The 19042-nt window shown below is 52.2% G+C and overlaps 7 protein-coding genes across 7 annotated transcripts; 2 read left to right on the top strand and 5 right to left on the bottom strand.

Moving 5' to 3' along the window:
* Positions 1 to 622: 622 nt before the first annotated feature.
* On the top strand, positions 623 to 2694 carry PFLUO_LOCUS3264 (uncharacterized protein; the record flags this gene model as incomplete). Its single annotated transcript, XM_073780492.1, has 3 exons — positions 623 to 832; positions 898 to 2605; positions 2663 to 2694. 3 exons carry the CDS (start codon positions 623 to 625, stop codon positions 2692 to 2694), a joined length of 1950 nt encoding a protein of 649 aa, XP_073637341.1.
* A 356-nt stretch (positions 2695 to 3050) lies between these two features.
* PFLUO_LOCUS3263 (magnesium ion transporter) lies at positions 3051 to 4931 on the top strand (the record flags this gene model as incomplete). Its single annotated transcript, XM_073780491.1, has 3 exons — positions 3051 to 3590; positions 3649 to 4286; positions 4337 to 4931. 3 exons carry the CDS (start codon positions 3051 to 3053, stop codon positions 4929 to 4931), a joined length of 1773 nt encoding a protein of 590 aa, XP_073637340.1.
* Positions 4932 to 5206: 275 nt separating this feature from the next.
* Positions 5207 to 6741, bottom strand: PFLUO_LOCUS3262 (uncharacterized protein; the record flags this gene model as incomplete). The annotated part of the gene is made up of 4 exons (XM_073780490.1): positions 5207 to 5844; positions 5918 to 6287; positions 6349 to 6672; positions 6733 to 6741. 4 exons carry the CDS (start codon positions 6739 to 6741, stop codon positions 5207 to 5209), a joined length of 1341 nt encoding a protein of 446 aa, XP_073637339.1.
* Positions 6742 to 7112: 371 nt separating this feature from the next.
* Positions 7113 to 9002, bottom strand: PFLUO_LOCUS3261 (tRNA(Ser) Um(44) 2'-O-methyltransferase; the record flags this gene model as incomplete). The annotated part of the gene is made up of 1 exon (XM_073780488.1): positions 7113 to 9002. The coding sequence occupies one exon, from the start codon at positions 9000 to 9002 to the stop codon at positions 7113 to 7115; it is 1890 nt and encodes a 629-aa protein (XP_073637338.1).
* A 308-nt stretch (positions 9003 to 9310) lies between these two features.
* PFLUO_LOCUS3260 (uncharacterized protein) lies at positions 9311 to 10798 on the bottom strand (the record flags this gene model as incomplete). Its single annotated transcript, XM_073780487.1, has 1 exon — positions 9311 to 10798. The coding sequence occupies one exon, from the start codon at positions 10796 to 10798 to the stop codon at positions 9311 to 9313; it is 1488 nt and encodes a 495-aa protein (XP_073637337.1).
* A 449-nt stretch (positions 10799 to 11247) lies between these two features.
* Positions 11248 to 15401, bottom strand: PFLUO_LOCUS3259 (uncharacterized protein; the record flags this gene model as incomplete). The annotated part of the gene is made up of 11 exons (XM_073780486.1): positions 11248 to 11472; positions 11537 to 11617; positions 11673 to 11792; positions 11848 to 12031; positions 12083 to 12140; positions 12186 to 12234; positions 12289 to 12625; positions 12690 to 12776; positions 12835 to 13009; positions 13069 to 13314; positions 13952 to 15401. 11 exons carry the CDS (start codon positions 15399 to 15401, stop codon positions 11248 to 11250), a joined length of 3012 nt encoding a protein of 1003 aa, XP_073637336.1.
* A 945-nt stretch (positions 15402 to 16346) lies between these two features.
* Positions 16347 to 17203, bottom strand: PFLUO_LOCUS3258 (uncharacterized protein; the record flags this gene model as incomplete). The annotated part of the gene is made up of 2 exons (XM_073780485.1): positions 16347 to 16373; positions 16397 to 17203. The coding sequence occupies 2 exons, from the start codon at positions 17201 to 17203 to the stop codon at positions 16347 to 16349; spliced, it is 834 nt and encodes a 277-aa protein (XP_073637335.1).
* Between the last annotated feature and the right edge of the window lie 1839 nt (positions 17204 to 19042).

Genomic DNA, 19042 nt, shown 5'->3' with positions numbered 1-19042 from the left:
GCATGCAAATCTGATTATTGACGAGGCCACTAAGTCTGATGTGCTGGATGATTCCACGAATGAGATTTGAACAGAACCGTTGTTTATAGATTGTGAACGGGATGACGTCGGCAGAAAGAGCAGCTATTCCGTGGTCAACACATCAGGCAGAATAATAGATAGTATTTTGATGATCCTGGAAGCCTAATGTCTGACCCTATCTTCGTGGAAAGCTGACGAACTATTCTGTCATGTTTTTAAACCGATCCTTGCATAGTACTTTCGAGGTACCACGTGCCCCTTGGAGTTCCCACGTCACGCCCAAGTCACTGTCTCGTACCGCATCCCCCACCGCTTCGACCCAGGCCAGTTCATCCTCTCCGCAAGGCAATCCCGTTCCTCTCTTCACCCGCCCACCTTTCACTCTCTCCGCCACAACCCCTTCCCACAAAGCTCCTCTCTCACCGTTGGAGCGAAACCCGAACTGCCTTTTCCCTGTCAGCCGGTGTGCTAAGGGTGTTTCCCCATCCTTCGTCCGAGCGCTGCCGCCCGTCAGAAATGCGCTCTCTATCAACCTAACCCCCTCCAGACCCCCATTTCAACCTGTTGTTTCCTCCACGCCTGGTGTTCCTGTTGATTCGCCATGCCCTCCGCCCTTAGTGAGGCTGACAAGGAAACCGTCAAGCGATATGTCCCCAAGCCAGCCAACAAGATCCTCTCTGCAGCTGTCGCGCGACTCTATGTCGCTTACCCGGATAACCAGCGATGGACATACACTGGAATCCAAGGAGCGGTGGTACTCTGCAATGATCTCGTGGGGCGGACATTTTGGCTGAAGGTGGTCGATATCTCGGTAAGTGGCTTCTTCTGCCTGGCGAGAGAGAAGCACCGCTGACATGATTGATGATCTTGATGTAGCCCGCCGCAAGGGGAGTGATCTGGGACCAGGAGATCTTTGATAACTTCTCTTACAACCAAGACCGTACATTTTTTCACACGTTCGAGCTCGAACAATGCCCCGCTGGCCTATCTTTCGCCGACGAGAAGGAGGCCAAGACCTTCATCAAGAAAGTGCATGACCGCGAAGACAAAGCGAGCAAAGAGACCAAACAAACCCCGTTTGCCTCTTCTCGAGGGCAGGGTCCGGCACCTGTTTCCAATGGGAAAGTTGGCCGATCCCTGTTCGGCAGCTTGCTGCATCGCGGACATTCGACTGCAAGCGCCGCACCCCCAGCGCCAGCAGCACCAGCGCCGTCGATACAAGTCGCTCCTCCGCCACCAAGCCTTCCTCCGGCTGCTCCAGCGGCCAAGGGTGACCTGCCGTTTGACACGAGCGATCCGGAGTGGGCTGGACTACTAGACGAACTCAAGCAGATGGGGATCACAGAAGACCAAATTGCGGAGCATTCAGACTTTATCAAAGCATGGATCGATCAGAAGCAGAGTGCAGCGGCCGAACCGCCAGCCACTGGCAGGGCAGCACCACCGCCTCCCCCGGCTGCTCCCAAAGCAAATTCCATCAGTCCTCAACCCACAGGAGCCAGCGCCTCAAGCCGGCGTGGCCCTCCACCGCCGCCCCCATCACGGAAAGCCCGTACTGAAGCGCCAGAGGAGCCGGCCTCCCCGCCTCCACCTCCTCGGGAACCATCCCCCCCTGCTCGCAAATTCAACGCACCTCCCCCCTTTGCAGATGCTGGCAAGTTTGTTGAAGCTCCGGGCCCCGCTCTTCCGAAACGCCTGCGAGCGAATTCTGGAGTCAATGGTCCTCCACCGCCGCCGCGGCCGCCGAAGAGCCCTGTGGATGATAGCGCGCCCCGATTTGGAGTTCCGCCACCTTTCACGGGTGATCGTAAAGTTTCAGCACCACCGGCGCCGCCCAGCCGCAGCCCAGCTCCTCCGGGTCCCCCTCCTCCGCCACCGCGAGCTCCGGCTCCGGCTCCGGCATCACACCCACCCCAATTGCCTCCCAAGGTTCCCACAGGCACTCCACCTGGACCTCCGCCGCCTCCACCTGCTCGAGGCCCTGCCTCTCCGCCTCTGCCACCTCCGCCGCCCCCAGCACCGGCCGCGCGGCATGTACCTCCTCCGCCTGCGCCAGCTGCTGCTCCTGCTGCAGCACCGCCCCCTCCACCCAGAGGACCTGTCTCACCACCACTCCCACCGCCCGCGCCTGCAGCTTCCACAGGCGGTCCTCCACCACCACCACCCCCAGGAGGCGCTGCTGTTCCTCCGCCGCCGCCGCTTCCTGGACGCGGGCCTGCAGCTCCCCCTCCTCCCCCTCCTGCACCAGGTGCTGGGGCTGTTCCTCCGCCTCCTCCGCCGCCTGGTGGAAGTGGTGCCCCTCCACCACCACCCCCAGCTGGCGGAGCAGCTCCACCTTTACCGAAAGCCAGCGGTGGACGGGACGATCTTCTAGCCTCTATCAGAGCATCCGGAGGCACCGGCGGCGGTGGATTGCGCAAGGTCAAGGCCTCCGACAAGAAAGACCGGAGCGCTGCTATGGTACCGGGAGGTGAGGCGGAGTCATCTGCTGCAGCTTCCAGCACCCCAAGCGGTCCACAAGGTGGCCTGGCTGGTGCGCTGCAGGATGCCCTGAAACAGAGAAAGCAGAGGGTTAGCGGAAGCGGTATGTATTTTCTTTTGCATTTTGGTTAAGGATAAATTTGCTGACTGGTTGTTATAGATGATGAGAAGGACGACGATGATGATTGGTAGAGTTGTGCGAGAATCGTGTTCAAGATACCTATTGTCTTGTTTTGCAGGCGGTGCTTCGTGATCCAGCGTTTTGCCCAAAAGTTCGGAGACGAAAGGGGCGTCGGGTCGTTTTGCGTATATAGTTTCCAATGGTAGATGTTAGCTGGACTTTTCTTTTTCTAATCTTCAACAGTAGTCAATTCAGTTTAGAATACGAACGATAGAATGATAAAATGCCTCTCATTGTATAACTATAGTTGTTGGCCCGGATCAACAATCCTCCGGCAGAAAAAGCGCTCAGCGGCAACGGAGATCAATCATCGCTTGTTTGGTTTGCCAGATCAGATCTGCGTTCCGCCTCAATCCCAGAGACAGCCATGCTGTCTTCGCCGAGACCATCGGTGCCTTCCACATCGCTGCTGCGGTTTCTCCGATCGCAATCTGGTTTCTCGGCCTCGTCAACATGCGCCCGTCCTGCGAAGTCGCGGCTCTGCGGTGATCCAGTGCTTGAAGCGTGGGCATCCCGGAAGTCCTCTAGCTGGGCAGGTCTCGCCGTATCGCAAAGTCGCCCGCCGTCGAATTCATTGAATCTCCCAAGCTGCCGACCAGTCCCTGCCGGTACACTGCCGTTGCGCGTTCCGGGCCAATCCCTGCTCCCCCGACATGCATCCACCAAGACCAGCCCCCTACTGCGAAAACTTTGGGATCTCAAGCGAGGTAAGACTGCTGAGCACAAAAACAGTCGCAGTCCGGGAGCGCCATTTCTCGAGGATGGAACAGATGGGATTTTCAATGTCGGCCGGACTCTCGGCGCGAAGGCTTCGAATGAGATGCGGATTCGATGCACGGAGTTTGATATCAATGGGAACGTGACGCTCATAAATGGGGAGTTTCGGAAGTTGGAATTAATTGCCAAGGTTAGTATTGAACGATCGTCGTTTGGAAGCTAGATGCTAACGAAATCTACTTGTCCAGTACGGCCTCCTCCCCCGTGATCTCCGCAAAATCGACTCGTCGACTCTACCACATATCCTGGTCCGACCAAGCGCTATTCTAATCAACCTTCTACATCTTCGGGTATTGATCAAGGCGGACCGGGTGCTTGTTTTCGACGCCTATGGCTCGACGGACTCTTATATGCAGTCCCTGTTCATCTACGATTTGGAAGGAAAACTACGTCAGAAACAACCTCAGGGCGCACAGCCCGGCGTGGCCCTGCCGTACGAGCTCCGTGCACTAGAAGCAGTTTTGGTCAGCGTCACCAGCGGTTTAGAGGAGGAATTCAATGGTGTGAGAGAGCCTGTTGTGCGTGTCCTTCGGGCTCTGGAAGAGGACATTGACCGCGACAAGCTGCGGCAACTATTGATCTACTCTAAGAAACTGGGCACGTTCGAGCAGAAAGCGAGGCTGGTTCGGGACGCCATTGATGACCTGCTCGAGGCCGATGATGATCTGGCATCGATGTACCTGAGCGAACGCGCAGTCGGAAAAGAACGAAATGAGGACGATCACCAGGAAGTCGAGATGTTGCTGGAATCGTATCACAAGGTGTGCGATGAAATCGTCCAGTCTGGCGGTAACCTGGTGACGGGTATCCGCAACACAGAAGAAGTGTAAGTCATTTTATACCATCAGGCCGGGCAAATTCTAATAGCTGCCACAGTGTGAAGGCAATTCTCGACGCCAACCGCAACTCCCTAATGCTGCTTGACCTTAAATTCAGCATTGGGACTCTGGGACTCGCCACCGGAACATTATTCTCTGCCCTCTATGGAATGAATTTGAAGAACTTCATCGAAGAGTCCGATCTCGGCTTCGGCGCAGTCTCTGTCGGTTGCTTCGGCCTCACCGCCATCGTATGCGTTTACGGATTGTCGAAACTACGCAAGCTCCAGCGCGTGCGGATGTGGGGGGAGTCCGGTGCAGGGGGCGCTTCATTGACTCCCCTCAGCCGCACAAATTGGCGTGCTGACTCGGTCGAGCCGGTTTGGAGCAGTCTTCCGGGCGAAGGCCGCTCAGAGCGCATGAAACGGCTGAGAGAGAACGCTGCGGCCATGGCTGCCTCGCGGAGGGCTTCGGCAACAGCCGCAGCTACGGCGGCTGGCGCTGCAACGAGAACACAGGGTTTAGGCACTCGGGAACAGGACCATGCTGAAGGCAGATCATCTCGCAAGAAAACGGACGACGCTGGTCGCGATCGACATGCGGATCCCAGCCCAGCGCCTGCATCTGCGGTCGAGGGAGGAGTGGCCTCATGATGGGGAGAACGTGAAGGGCAGATGGACCGTCTCCTTCAATAATATCTACTCCCGCATTCCACAACTATACCTTTAGAATTCGCGTGGCGTTCAATTTTGGGTCTCCGGCGAATAGAAACGGTGCTGGAGAAGGGTTCTATAGAATTTCGCAGCACAGCATCTCTCCCCTTTACTCCCGGGATTATCATGTATACTACTATCTAACTCTTTCTTCACTATTCACTTCATAGTCCGATTATCATGTTGATATACAGAGCGTTGCCAATTGGACGTCATCACAGCTCATCCTTTGTCTTCACTTCCCTCAACCGCAACATGGCCACACCATGCGGTTTCACATGAGCCTTCACCGTGCCCCTAGCCTTCACGGTTCCAACCTTCTTCCCCATCAGCGCCTTGGTCGCTGGCAACGGCACCTGCGAGTAGACCTTACTCGCACCCCCAAGCTTGGCCATATCAATGGGTCTCGACGCATTATTTCCTCCCCGAATAATCCCCTCCGCGGTGCCGTTATTCATCCGTCCAGCCCACAGATCATACACCTCCCACGCACTCTGCAGCTGGCTCGCCGTGCCCTCGGCCCCATCGTCCCAGAAGATATCCGTAAGCGTAGCATTCATGTCTCGCGGCATGGGACTACTGTTCAGCAGGACAACCACCTGATCACCGCCGCTCAACGGACCACTGTACATCTGGATCTCGCCGCCGTTGACAAAGTACCGCCAGATCCGAACGGCGCTCGATGCCTCTGGATCCTGTGACACGGCGAGCACGGCGGTGTTCTGTAGGATCGAGAGTGTGGCGGAGTCGATCTGGGTCATGACGTTTGTCATGAGCAGAGGAGATTTCAGCGCTGCCCATAAGCTGAAGTGGGAGATTGCTTCGTCGTCAGTTAGGCCGCCATTTCCGACCTCTGTCATTTATGCATTAATTAGCCATTCTGTTTTGTTGCGAATGAGTTTAAACTCAGGGGTGTCAATGCCTACCGAGCATGTCGAGATCATTCCAGGCGCCGGAGTACGCCTTGGATGGGTAATAAGCAGCCTTGTCGACCACATTCATAATTGAACAGTGATATCCAGGCAACTTGCAGTCAATGCCATCAAGCTCCGAGCAAGGACAATTGACATCCGGGCGGTCCCAGACGTTGATCAGGTCGCCGCTCGTGCGCCACGAGTTGGCGATCGTGGTAGCAAAGTTCCATGGCCCGTCAACGCCCCAGTTGCACATCGAGTAGAGAATAGGTCGGCCCGTGGCATTAAGTGCCTTGCCCATGGCATTGTAGCGGTCAAAGGAGAGCTTGGGTGTTCCCTCCTCGCCTTGGTTGTAGCAGTTGTCGTATTTGAGGTAGTCAATCTGCCACCGCATCGCGCATTAGAAAGGCCCAAGAAAGAGAGAATCGGTGAAAGTGACATACCCCCCAGCTCGCCCACGCCGCAGCATCCTTCTCTTCATACCCCAGCGATCCTGTGTAACGCGCGCAGGTCATAGTTCCCGCGCTGGAGTAGATACCAATCTTAAGGCCCATGGAGTGAATCTTATCCGCGACATCGGCGATGCCCTTTGGGAATTTCTGTGCATCGGGCACAAGGTATCCCGTCGCGTTGCGGCCTGCAGACCAGCAGTCATCTAAAACGACGTAGTCGTAGCCTAGATCCTTGAAGCCGAGCGAGACGATGCGTTCAGCTGCTTCCAGGATGACGCTCTCGTTCATGCTGCAGGCGAAGGAGTTCCAAGTATTCTAGGAGGCATTGGTTCAGGCTCTTTCTTAATTAGGTATAGTTGTCAATGAATAACTTACCCAGCCCATCTGCGGGGCAACCGCTAGTCCATTGTCGAGGGCACTTGCGAGACCCAGGAGAGCTCCGGCCGCGAGCAGTGATGAGGTCCGCATTCTCAGAAACAAACCCGAATTGTACTTGGTCACATAAACAAGGATTGGGGTATTTTGCGTCACTTTATAAATCCCCGTGGGGACGGAGCGGGGTACATTTTGCCGAGCCTTGTGTGAGCCTGGTGTTGTTTGTCGATACGGAGGAATGTCGGATATTCAGAGGTTGTCGATCTCCTCCACTTTATCCGATCTGACTGGGAATTCCCCGAGAATCGTGCCGAAATAACCCAATACGGTATACGGTGACCATCCACAATAATGCCGCGCCGGATTCGAATGTTTTATTTTCAATAATGCGGCTGATTACCTTTCCCCTGTCCCTTGTGTAGACCCTGGGCGCGCTCAACCCAGATTCGAGCGGCGGTATCAATACCATTGTCCTTAGCGCATTCCCGCTCAACAACCTCCCTAATCTTCTGTAAGACTGTCTCTTCGTCGTCTTTGTCGTCCGCAGCTGTCTCCGAAGACTTCCAAGTCGACTTATTGTTCCACTCCTTTGTGACACGCTGTCGTCCTCCAATCACGCCCATATTCCTGGTGCTGGGGATACGCAGCATAGTCTTTTCAACATCGTACCCAATCTCCTCAGCCACACGCATGGTCTTTGCAGTGAGTGAGTGGTATTGCGAACTGAGCATTGCAAGATCAGTCTGTTCCTCATGCTTGGCTGCTCGTAGCGCCTTCAGATCTCCAGAGGAAGGCTGTGGATTCTGCTCTACATACTCTTCCGCCGGATCGCCTTCCCCCGCAGGTGTATTGTCATTGTTTTCCTTTGAGGGTTTCGGATTCTTCCCTTTCGGTGGAGGGTAGCGAAACCGGGCCCCAGATAGCGCGTGCGAGCAGCACGGAATAGACAGAAATGGTAGTGGCGATTCAGGACAGGCGTGGGCAGCCATAAGTGGAGTCCATACGGTGAGTTCGTCGGCATGGTTGGAGATGATAAAGGTGTCTTTGGCGAAATCTCCGCTGTGGATCGTCGCGCCGAGATCTTGATCGGCTGTGGCGCCTAAAAACGGTTTGGGGATATGGATCGCCTCCTTCAATCGCTCCTGCACCCAATCCGGAAAGATCTTCCAAGATTTTCGACGTCGGGCATCAAATCCCCAGCCCGCGTATCCCTCCATAAGCAGCACGTACACAAGCACACCGTTGCCACATGCTACATCCACGAATCCAGGAAAAGAGGAACAATTGTTCTGGGTCTGGCCTCTTTCCACTGCAGGAGCCACGCCATACATGTCCCTCCAAAGTTCGATCAGAAATGACGCGATAAGCAGATCCTCGAAGACGTGCTTGCTTGGTTCTGTGTGCTCGAGCCAGCGCTCACACAAGTCCGACGCGTACGTAGTTTTGAGGCGTGAGTATGTGTTCTGGACGATATGTCGCGGAATGATATTATCCCTAGTCGGGTTATGGTTGCTTCCATCAACGGCCGCGGCAGGCCCGGGGTGCTTCGCGAGTCGGATATTCGTACTGAGTAGCATGTGTAATGTACGTTCCAAGCGGGTTGGTATGTCATCGCTGAATGGCAAGAAATGAACAGACATTGTTCCCGTTCCTGGGCCATTGTTGAGGTCGGACTGAAAGTCATATAGAAAGGCAACAGCTCGGAGTTTTGGGTGGTAGAAAGGCATGTCCTCCTCGGCTGTAATGTGGGGGAGGTACATGACAAGAAATCGGTTGCGGTGTGAGTTCTCATCGGAAGGGTCCACAGAAGAGGCTGTGGATTCGTAGAAATGGCAGGTTTGCTCCAATGGTCGGTCTTTCTCGGGTTTGCGAGGGATGAGTTTTCGAATGACACTCCTGGTCAAACAAAACCCCCCGATCTTGATTGCCGGCGCAGGCACAGCCTCTTCTTGTTCTGTTGATTCGATATTGCCCCCTGAAACGTGGAGTGCTTGCTCTTTTTGCTGCGGCGTTTCGAGAAGCCCTTGGCTATCGAAAAGGATATCTGCTCGAAACAGAAAAGAAGAGCTCATGTTTGGGTTGGCAACGAGATAGATTGACATTTGACGCACCCTCTCTAGCGAGAAGGGCAATCCATCTTCCCGAAGGTCTCTCGAGGTGAGCCAACCCTCACTGTCGATGTCCAGAACCGATGAGGAAGATTCGGCCGTCTCCTGGAGTGGCTTTCCTGAGAGCTTGTCGGCATCTCGTACGGCCTTTGGTTTTGTCATGTTGGTTCGTCAGCTCACAGACCAACAATCCGCGGATTGTCAGGAAATGGTGTCGACTTGAGCTGTCTCAAATGCATGGAGCAGGCTGCAAGTGTTGGTTTCCTGAGAAGGCAGGGCATCCGACCGGAGATATGGTTTTCTCATCACAATAACTTCTCTGGTCGGTTTTATTCGAATTGACCCGCGGGCAGGAATAATTGTGTGTGTCACATGATCCTCAAGTATATTTTCTCTCTTGATCATCCACTATCTAATATGGTCCCTCGTTACTGCATAAGGCATTTTTAAATCCAGATGCTCTACTTCATCTAGAAGATATCCTTGATTGCCCTCCAACTAGGCACGGAACCCAGTCCCGAAGGCTGCTTGACGACCTTCGGCTGCGCCCACGATCTCAGCGTCTCGATGCAATGTTCTCGGCCAAACCCTGTGCTCTTGGTTCCTCCAAAGGGTTGACCCAACACGCTTCTAAAGTAGTTGTTGATAAAAACCATGCCGACATCAACTTTTCGGGAGGCCCGAAGACATGTCTCGTGATCATTACTGAAGATAGCGCATGTCAATCCATATTCCGACTCGTTGACAATAGAAACTGCCTCTTCTTCCGTATCAAATGGCGTTACTGTTGCCACCGGCCCGAAGATCTCCTCCTTGGCCAGAACGTGGTCTCGCGAGACATTCGTGATCAGCGTCGGGGGCACAAAGTATCCATTCTTGCAGTTGGGCTCGGTTGGAGTCTCTGACTGAGCAGCAATGTGGACCTGCGAGTCGTCTTGGGCAACTTTAATGTGTTTCTCGACACGCTCTTTCTGCTCCTTGGAAACCACCGGCCCGACATGCGTCGAGGGATCCATGCCATTGCCGCACTTCAATTTCGTCACTGCGGCAGCAAGGCGCGAGCAAAACTCATCGTAGACTTTGCGCTGAACCAGAAATCGCGAGGAAGCCGTGCATGCTTCTCCTTTGTTGAAAAATGCACCTTCGAGCGCCGTGGGCACGACTTTGTCGAGATCCACATCGTCAAAGACAACAAAGGCGTTCTTGCCTCCGAGCTCAAGCACTACGGGCTTAATGCCCCTGCCTGCTGCCTCTGCCACCTTGGCACCCGCAGGTGAGCTCCCTGTAAAGGAGACCATCTTGACAAGATGGTGGTCGATCAGGGCTTGAGGCACGGCCGTGCCCAGACCCGGCACGACCTGCACGACATCTTTGGGCAGGACCTCGGAGATGATATCCACAATACGCATCAATGTCAGAGGTGCCTGTTCTGCTGGTTTCAAGACAAGAGTGTTTCCAGCAGCCAGGGCCGGCGCGGTTTTACCACCAGTGTGGATCGGCGGCCAGTTGAAGGGAACGATGCCCGCACAAACGCCGAACGGTTCATAGTACACGGACGAGCAGGTGGGTCCTTGATCATAGTGCTCACCCGGCAGTTTGTCGACTAGACTGGCGAAATACTTAAAGACGCCGATCAGGAAGTTCACATCAAATTGGAGCGCGTCAGCGTAGGGTTTGCCGTTCTCCAGGCACAGAATCTCGGCGATTTCTTCCTTGCGAGAGCTCAGAGCGTCGGCACATGCGAAGAGCAGCGCACTTCGCTCCATAGGGCTGCGCCAGCGCCAGTCATTTTCAAAGGCAGCCTGTGCAGCCAGCACTGCTTTATGGACACTGTCCTTGTTGCCAGCTTGAACGGTGGTAATTAGTTCACCGGTTGCGGGGTTGTAGACTGGATACTGGAGCGATGGGTCAGAAGCAGACCATCGAGTCGTCAAGAGAGGGGGGAATTGCAGGGGCATCCTGGATAATGAGTATGAGGAATGTGAGAGAAAGAGAATAACGCTGGGCCCAACAGAGGTCAATCCCAACACGCCCTAAGTAGTAAGCGGATTGACGCGTCTCACCAACACCATCGGGACCCTCGGTCGTGACGTAGCAGGTCGTTTTCCCCTTCGGGCGCCTTGCATTAGGATGCATATAAATAATGCCTGCTGCCCCGTGACTTGCTCTTTCCTGTCGTCTATCTTAGGAATGCCCGACAATTTAGGGGGCGAAACTAACGAACAATCGCTTAGTAGTTACAAAATAGGAAATGCGATGAGAGTCAATCCGTGACAAATAGTTCCGATCAGTTTCTACCAAATTCAATACAGAATATCCCCAGCCTATTCCGAGTCACAGCGCCTACTTGGGCAAGCATGCCCGCCTGATAAGTTATATTACCTACCTCAGTGTGATCAGAGATATTTCATGCCGCTAGTGCTCCCTTCTCCCTTGCTCCTTCGACATCAGCCGTCTTCTTGTCATTGAAAGACTCGAGGTCCATGGAAATATTTTGTACGTTTCTTTTTCCAGCTGCCTTCACCCATGGAGTCGCAGCAGGGCCTCCCTCGATGAAGAGGTAGTCGATCCCCTCTAGGGACAGGCCACTTGTTTCCGGGAAGAAGAAGTAAACGACAGGGACAAACACATACTGGACGACCGAGTTAGCACAACTGGTTCAGGATAAGCGCAATGAATCAGATGGGGGAAAATACAGCGATGGCCATGAAGATGAGGTAGGCCCTCCCTTGAATGTTATTGATGAGCACGGGGGAGATCATCACCACGAAGAAGTTCTGTTCACAGATATTAGTGGAAAATTCAAGGCAGTGCTGTGTTACTAGTACTTACCCAGATCCACTGGACACCATTGGCCAATGTCGCAGCGCGAAGACGGACATGAAGAGGCAGTATCTCTGGAGCATAGACCCAGGGAGCACAGTTTATCGTCAACCCGAAGATGAACTCGTACTATTGGTATATTAGCATAGAAAGAAGGAGTATAGCCTGGTCACTGGAGGCTTACCAGGAAGAAAAACGCGACAGATGCTGAAGCGGTCTTTGGGTTGCCATCGAAGCTGAGCAAGATGGCAATCATCATCATGGAGAAGCCGATTCCAACCAACCCAGTCATTAAGGTTTTTCTTCGGCCCATTCGGTCAAGTGCAAACGACGGAAGCAATGAAGCCAACATGAAGACAATCTGAACACTGCCATCGGTTAGCCAAATAGCTACTTATAAGATGATCATTGAGGCATACCACCCAGAAATAATCTGAGCCTGCGACGGTGCCATGCCCACGTTGATTGTCAAAGCAGCTTCTTTTGTCAGCACCGTTCAATTCAAATCGGGAGCCAGCCTACAAGGTATATAGAAGACAACAAGATTGATGCCGGTAGCTTGGTCCAGGGTCTAGAGATAATTTAGCATCATATATTTTCACCCTTTAGAGCAATGTAGTCTTACCATAACAGCAAACGCCAACAGGGTCCGCCGCCTCGTCTTAACATCGTCATTCTTCAGCAATGAAACCCACGAGACACTCTCCCCCGCATCAATTGCTATTGCGTCCAGGATAGACTGCCGTTCGCTCATGACCGACTCGCTCGATTCCGGCTCGTCAAAAAATCGGCACAGAACTTGTGTGGCTTCCTCATGTCGGTGACGTTTCACGAGGAATCTTGGCGACTCCGGAAGATCGAGAAGCAGGACCATAACAGTGGCCGCAAATACGATTTGGAAAGCGATAGGAAGTCTCCACGAGATCGAACCTTCGGCGAACGACATTCCATAATCGAACCAGCTAACATGACTCTTAGTTAAAGGCTCAAATACCCTCATAGATATGTATCTATAGATGTACTTACTAGGCGAATACGATGCCCACGGCGACGAACAGGAGCTCTGCAGAGACTACTCGCCCACGAAGGCGAGGAGAACAAAGCTCCGACTGACTGAAAGCAAGGGTCAGGATCTCAGAAAGGAACAAGTTTACCACAGCAAGGAGCCTACTATGATGGGACTGTCGAGGTCTCGATTCCCGTTCCAAATCCAGTGACAACACGGCCGACGAAAAGTTGTGCCTGATGGAATGACGATGCTTGAATAATAGCCCCGATTATGATAAGTATCATGGAAAAGAAAATGAGCTTGCGTCGCCCGATAGACTCGGCCACAAAAAAGTTGACTAGCGGCAGTCAGCGTTTGACTAATGGATCAGGTTGTTCGGCAGAGGAGACTCCTCACCAGCGCAGCCACCGATGCAGCCCAGCACGTATGAAGAAACAATAATGCCAGTCCGAACCGCGTCCGGGTTCGAGAATTGACGTTTCCAATCCTCGTCCTGTAGGATACCACTGAAGACGCCCTGGTCGTAGCCGAACAGAACGAATGATAGGAGGCAAGTGGTCGAGATGCCCACCTGGAGGCGGAGACCTCTGCCCATCCATCCGGAGAAGCCCATTTGTCTGAAGTGCTTTATGAGTCCTCGCCCTTGGCGAAATGTGGTCAATTACAGTCTAAGGTTAGGGGGAATGAGAATGCTCCAACTCTTTCGCACAGAGATTTTCTGGGACACCCCGGATTAAATACACGTAACGAATACAGAGGGAAGCCAGGCCGCATAATCACTGTGCGTTGTGCCTTGTGACATTAGGTTTGCTTCGCGAGCGGCCGTCGTTGGTCGGGGATTGACCGAGACGTGCGGAGTAACTCAGGGTGACGCCGGAAATACCACGGAATTTCGTGGCCTTTGACATCGTTTTTCGAGGGATTTCCGCTTGCAAGATAAAATGGCATTCTGCTAAGACTTGCGGTAAGGACTGCAGTTCTTTAAACTAACTTCCCTCGGTCATCTTCAACTGAATATGACCAGAGGATCAAAGACTCTCGGATATCGGTCGTAGATTTCAGGTCAAGGCTCCCGCTTCAACTTTATTCGATTCCAGTTTCCCTTTATCCTGAAAGAATTTCAACATCACATCATTTTCAGTCACACTCGCAATATCTCCAGCTGTTCTTCCTTCTCGGTCTTTCAACATAGGATCAACTCCTCTTGATATAAGAAACTCGGCTCTTGGAGCATTTCTAGAGATCCAATGCCTGGCTACAAGATGCAGCGCTGTATTACCGGCTGAGTCTCTGTCGGTCCAGTGAACTCCAGCGCTGTCAAGCAAGTTAAAAAGCTCTGTATCAATGGCTTTCTCTTCTTCAAAAACAGTGCGGTCTCTTTCATCAGTTATGACTGTACCAGTGAGACCCCAACCAGAAGAATCTAGCAACATCTCCAGTGCCGAACGACCGGCCTTGTTTCGCGCATTGACGTCTACCCCACGCTCGATGAATAGGTGAAAGAGACGTCTAGCGTCCTCTTTAAAACGCCGGTCTGCTAGTGTATTGCTTGCCAGGTAGTGGAGAGCTGTGTTCCCACGTCTGTCACGTACGTGGGGATCTGCACCACCGGCTAGTAGATCCTCAATAACAGATTCCGTCTGAGTATGATCATGATCATTTTGGTGACCATAACGATCCGGATCATAACGCCATAGACGCCGTAATGCAGCATGCAGAGGGTATATCCCTGCATAATCTGGCTGGTTTGCAACTGTTGGGTGCTTTGCAAGGATAGTTCGTAGAGACCGGCGAATGATCGGAGGTCGAATGCATGTGTCGTAGGCGTCAAGTAGTTGGTGAATCGCATTTTTCCCTTCGTTATCCACAGCAAGTAGGTTTGCCCCGCGATTTATAAACAAGTCCAGCAGTGTGTTTGGTGCTTGCGAAAAGTCAGAGCTGACATCGCTCAATGAAGCATCGTCAGGAGCATCCGCACCAATCGCACTGCGACAGGCGGACAGGGCCAGTGTGCGGCCTTCCGGGTCTCGATGCTCCAGATCCAAGGTGAGGCCTGAAAAATTGAGGATAGGCTTCACAAACCCTCCATCTTGAAGAATAGCGTGGATGACACTGCGTGGAGCGTTCTCACGGCGAACTTTAGGGGGATGCTCGAGCTCAGTTTCGGTTGTGTAGTCAGTATCTTCATCGAGTGGAGCCCACACCCTCGTAGCCACATCGGGAGGGAAAAGAGCCACCTTCGAGGATTTGAAGTTTTTTAGTGGCTGCTGGAATATCGCGTACGGATCGGCGTTATGGCGAAGCAGTGCCACCATGACGCCAGTCTTTCTGTCTCTGCGCTCTTCCTTGCCACTAATTTTGCTGACCGCCGCTTGATACAGAGGGAACCACTCCCGGTGGTCTTCATAGAAACCATTGTGGGAGGGGATGGTATAGCAGTGCCAATCCCTTACGATCATCAATATCCAGTCGTCCTCGGGGCGTAATCGGGCATTCGCATTCACTCCAGCAGACAACAGTCGTTCGACTGCATCGAGGTTTTGAATCTGAATGCAAACATATAAGGTACCGGCATTGGCAGGAGCCTCGTCTGACTGAAGCTTGTCGATTCGCTTGGAATCCTCAACCAACTCACGGTCCTCGGAGTTGAAGTCCCAGCAGTCTTGATAGGCTTCAAGGGCCGTACTTCGGTGATCGAGAGATGTTTCCGAGGAGGGAGCAGTAGCCATGATGAGGAAGCGGTCCCGAAATCCTTTTGGCCTAGCGGTATTTTGTTGTCGGCATCAAACCGCACTCCATGTACGGAGTACACTTCTGTCAAGATGGGTAATGACGGTATAGGCTAAGAATATTGCCTAGAGTTCATTTTTGGTCTAGCGTTATTTTGCCCCAATTCTGAGCTACACACTCCTCACTTTCGGATACTCGGCCTCAAATAAGTTCTTCGGACGAGCGGAATTTGATGACTCAAACTTTGCTTGAGCACTCACAGTTCGTTGTATCTATCCCCATTCATTCCTCCGAAATGGCTTAATTTGGCAAGATGCGGTGCTCGGGTGGTGCTTGTCCTGGTGCTAGGACCCAGAAAGCAGGGACCACTGCGGGGTAGATAAACCGGGGGTGGAGTTCACGCGGCGCTAGCGGTTGAGGTACTGCCTTGCAGTTGCAACTTTTTGGTACTGTACGTAATAGCCTAAGATTGAATTGCTCCCTCAGACACCTCAGAATTATTGTGTTGACTACATAGAAATAGCGATCATGTAAAAATCGTCTACCGATGGCATACACGGAATATTGTACAAATGATATCACGCATTCAGAGAACTGCATTGTCCACTATCAGAGCAGCCAATTTCAAAAGATCTACCAGATTCCTATCAGTTACCTGTCCATCTCATTTCTAGCAAAACATTTGACTAGAAAGGATCTAAATAGATATACTTGGCTACGGAGGGAGTTTGTTTTAGTGAGACCCTTCTTCAAAAGTGTGGTTTCCTATAGGATGTCTATCGAGTGTGTCCGCTCGCGTACACCTTCCACATGCCTCCTTTGAACTGGCATTAAATATTACGTACGTAGTTCAACGGAATCAAGACCTCCACAAGCTCCTACCCCAAGTGAAAAAGACATAAACTCTTCCTAGCATATGCCCAAAGGCCAGCGGCAATCCAAATTTAAACCACGATAAAGGCTGCAAGAGCCTAGCCTTCGGAAATGTAATCACCGCGCTATTTGCGCTCGCAGGTTCACCGGATTCATCCACTGACTCCCCTGTAAATGCTCCAACAGCCTCCAGCATGATCTTCACAGTCGCCTTCGGTTGACTCAAGAAGGGCGAATGACTCGTCTGCAGCTCCCGGTGCATAACGTTACCACCCATTGCCCTCGCCATTCCTACCGTCAGCCGTTGTGCTAACACCGGCAATCCCCGATCCTCAATGGTACCGATATACCATGAAGGCACATCCTGCCACCCAGCATAGGTAAGCTCGGCACCCTCGAACAAAGCCTTGAGACTCTGGGTTGCAAGTTGCGAAACCCAATACTCCGCCTCTTTCTCTGGCAAGTCGTGATAAAACAGCTCACGTGGTGGAGTGACGAATTCCGCATAGCCGGTGTCGTTGTTAGCACGCCAGGTAGGAGGTGGATGGCCGAAGAATGGATCCATAAAGGCATATCCGGTGAGAGTGTAGCCTGAGGCTATGAGAATAATACCGATTACGTATCCCTTCGAGGATTGACCTTGGTCCTCAGGGGTTCGAGTGAATCCCTTGACAGCGCTATTGCCAACAATACCGCCGTAGGAGTGCGCCACGACAACCACATTGCGTCCGGCCGTCGTCTCACTGGATATAGCTGAGCGCGCGGCTTCGAGATCATCTTTGAAACTTGCGGCTGGGTTTCCCGACGTTGAAGGAAGGTTTATTGCGATGCATTTGAGTTTAGGTTGGAGGAGTTTGATGATAGGGTCGTAGCATGTTGGTTTATGCCAGGAACCGGGGACGAAGATCAATGACGGTAGACTGGACATCTTGAGTATGAACGATGTCAGAATATGCAGTGAGTTGCAGACAGTTCAAAATTCAAAACCGATCAACACATCGACCATCGGATCCGATGCGGTCGGTTGTATCGGAGCCGGAATTACGGGTGACGACGGAGCGATTAGACTCCGGCCCTCAGAATCAATGATTTACCTCACCGCTGTAGTGACTTGGTTTTCTAGCATTTGACCATGGCTTTGTCATAGTACATAATATAAGTGATCAATCAGCGGCATATGGGACTCTGTATTACTATAATTATGCCCTGAAACAAAGTGGAAGGGGCTACTAACCCCGACCTGTGTGCCACTTTGGTCTAAGGCTGCTGAGACCGCTCAGAAGACACAGCCAGATCTCGCGTCAAGCAGCTCTCTCATTGGTGACTGGTTAGATTCCTAATCGTGTGCTCTATTCATCTCTTTGCTATCCCTAGCTCATACATGTAGCCTCGATTCTGCTGTGATGCCATCCTGCCTTCCAGCCTAATTTACAAAAGTCATCGCAGTTTATTGAACCGGCTGCCCTTCCTTCCCGCTATTTCAATCTACACAGCTTGCAATGCTCGTTATGCAAGCGACTTGGCAGCCATATCTATATAAAATGTGCGATGCTTTTGCCCTCGCGGCTGCTAAGCTCTTCCCGTGTTATACAATGCCTGCTATGTGCTCCGATCCCAAAGGAGTGCTGCGCTAGCCACTATTGCCATTGCGGTTTCGAAAGCCGCAACTGGGACCCAGTTTTCTCCAGCGCGGTACATTACAAATGCAGCCATCAGGCGAGAAGGCACCGAAGAAGCCATAATGACACTATTCCGCTGGAAGGTCGAAATCAGATAGTATGTTCCCAAAGCAAGGGAGGTTAGACTGTGAAGTTGGTACCATTAGGAAGCAACTTCGGATACAGAATCAATACTGAATGCATACCCAATGCACTGAACAGCGCCGTCAGGGGTTCCGCTAAGCGAAGAGCCCGGAAAATTTGCAGCGGAGGGATAAAAGACGGTGTAGAAGCCATTCCCCAATAGGAAAACGCCTTGAGCGGCGAATACCGCTCTTGAAGCACCACCCATGCGCAGACCTATGTTGTTTAAGGACATCGTTTCACTGGTTGTTTTTTTCCTGGTAAAGATAAAGGTCTGTGGAACTTTTTATGCGCGATTCATGACGCTAATGCCCGTCGGCTCCGATGCGCGTCGGCTCCGGTGTTTGTGGTAGGCCCCACATTAAGTGACCAATAGCTACTTCGGAAAGCAATCAAAAGTCAATGCTTCATCGATGGTAGATTCGACGGCACCGATAGTTGAAGATTTCATGTAAATTGACTGAAAATCCATTAAACTTGGTGTTCCACATTGCCTTCTTCATAGACCCTGAAACTCCCATTCTTCGCCCAGACCTATCCCGTATATCTCTAGGCCTGAAACGCCATATTACTCCCAGGATCTTTCAATAGCGGGCTACGAGTTATTCTTGCGCAGGTCATTTGGATATTTGACTTGGAACTGCTTGAAGGTAACAAAAATTAGGATCATCAGCGTGCCTACTTGTTATAGGAAAAGCCTCCGTTGATTGTAGGTTGAAATTGAGCGAGGAATAAAATAGCACCTTCGAAGTTTCAAGGTTCAACAATACAATGCTGCAAGGTGAACCTAGCTTAATGACCACAGTAGTTCACATAGCTCCTTTCCTCTTCTTTAGAACACACATCAACGGCTTTTTCTCCCACAAAAGAAAAGACCGCTGCTCTTTCCAATCGCTGCTTTCCGCACAAAGCTCCAGATCAAAGTTCCATAGCACGCGCGCCAGAATCATCCGCATCTCGGCGTT

Source organism: Penicillium psychrofluorescens, assembly GCF_964197705.1.
Source record: "Penicillium psychrofluorescens genome assembly, chromosome: 2".
Lineage (NCBI taxonomy): Eukaryota > Fungi > Ascomycota > Eurotiomycetes > Eurotiales > Aspergillaceae > Penicillium > Penicillium psychrofluorescens.
Note: the sequence above shows the minus strand (reverse complement) of the source record. Positions and strands in the feature narration are given on the sequence as shown.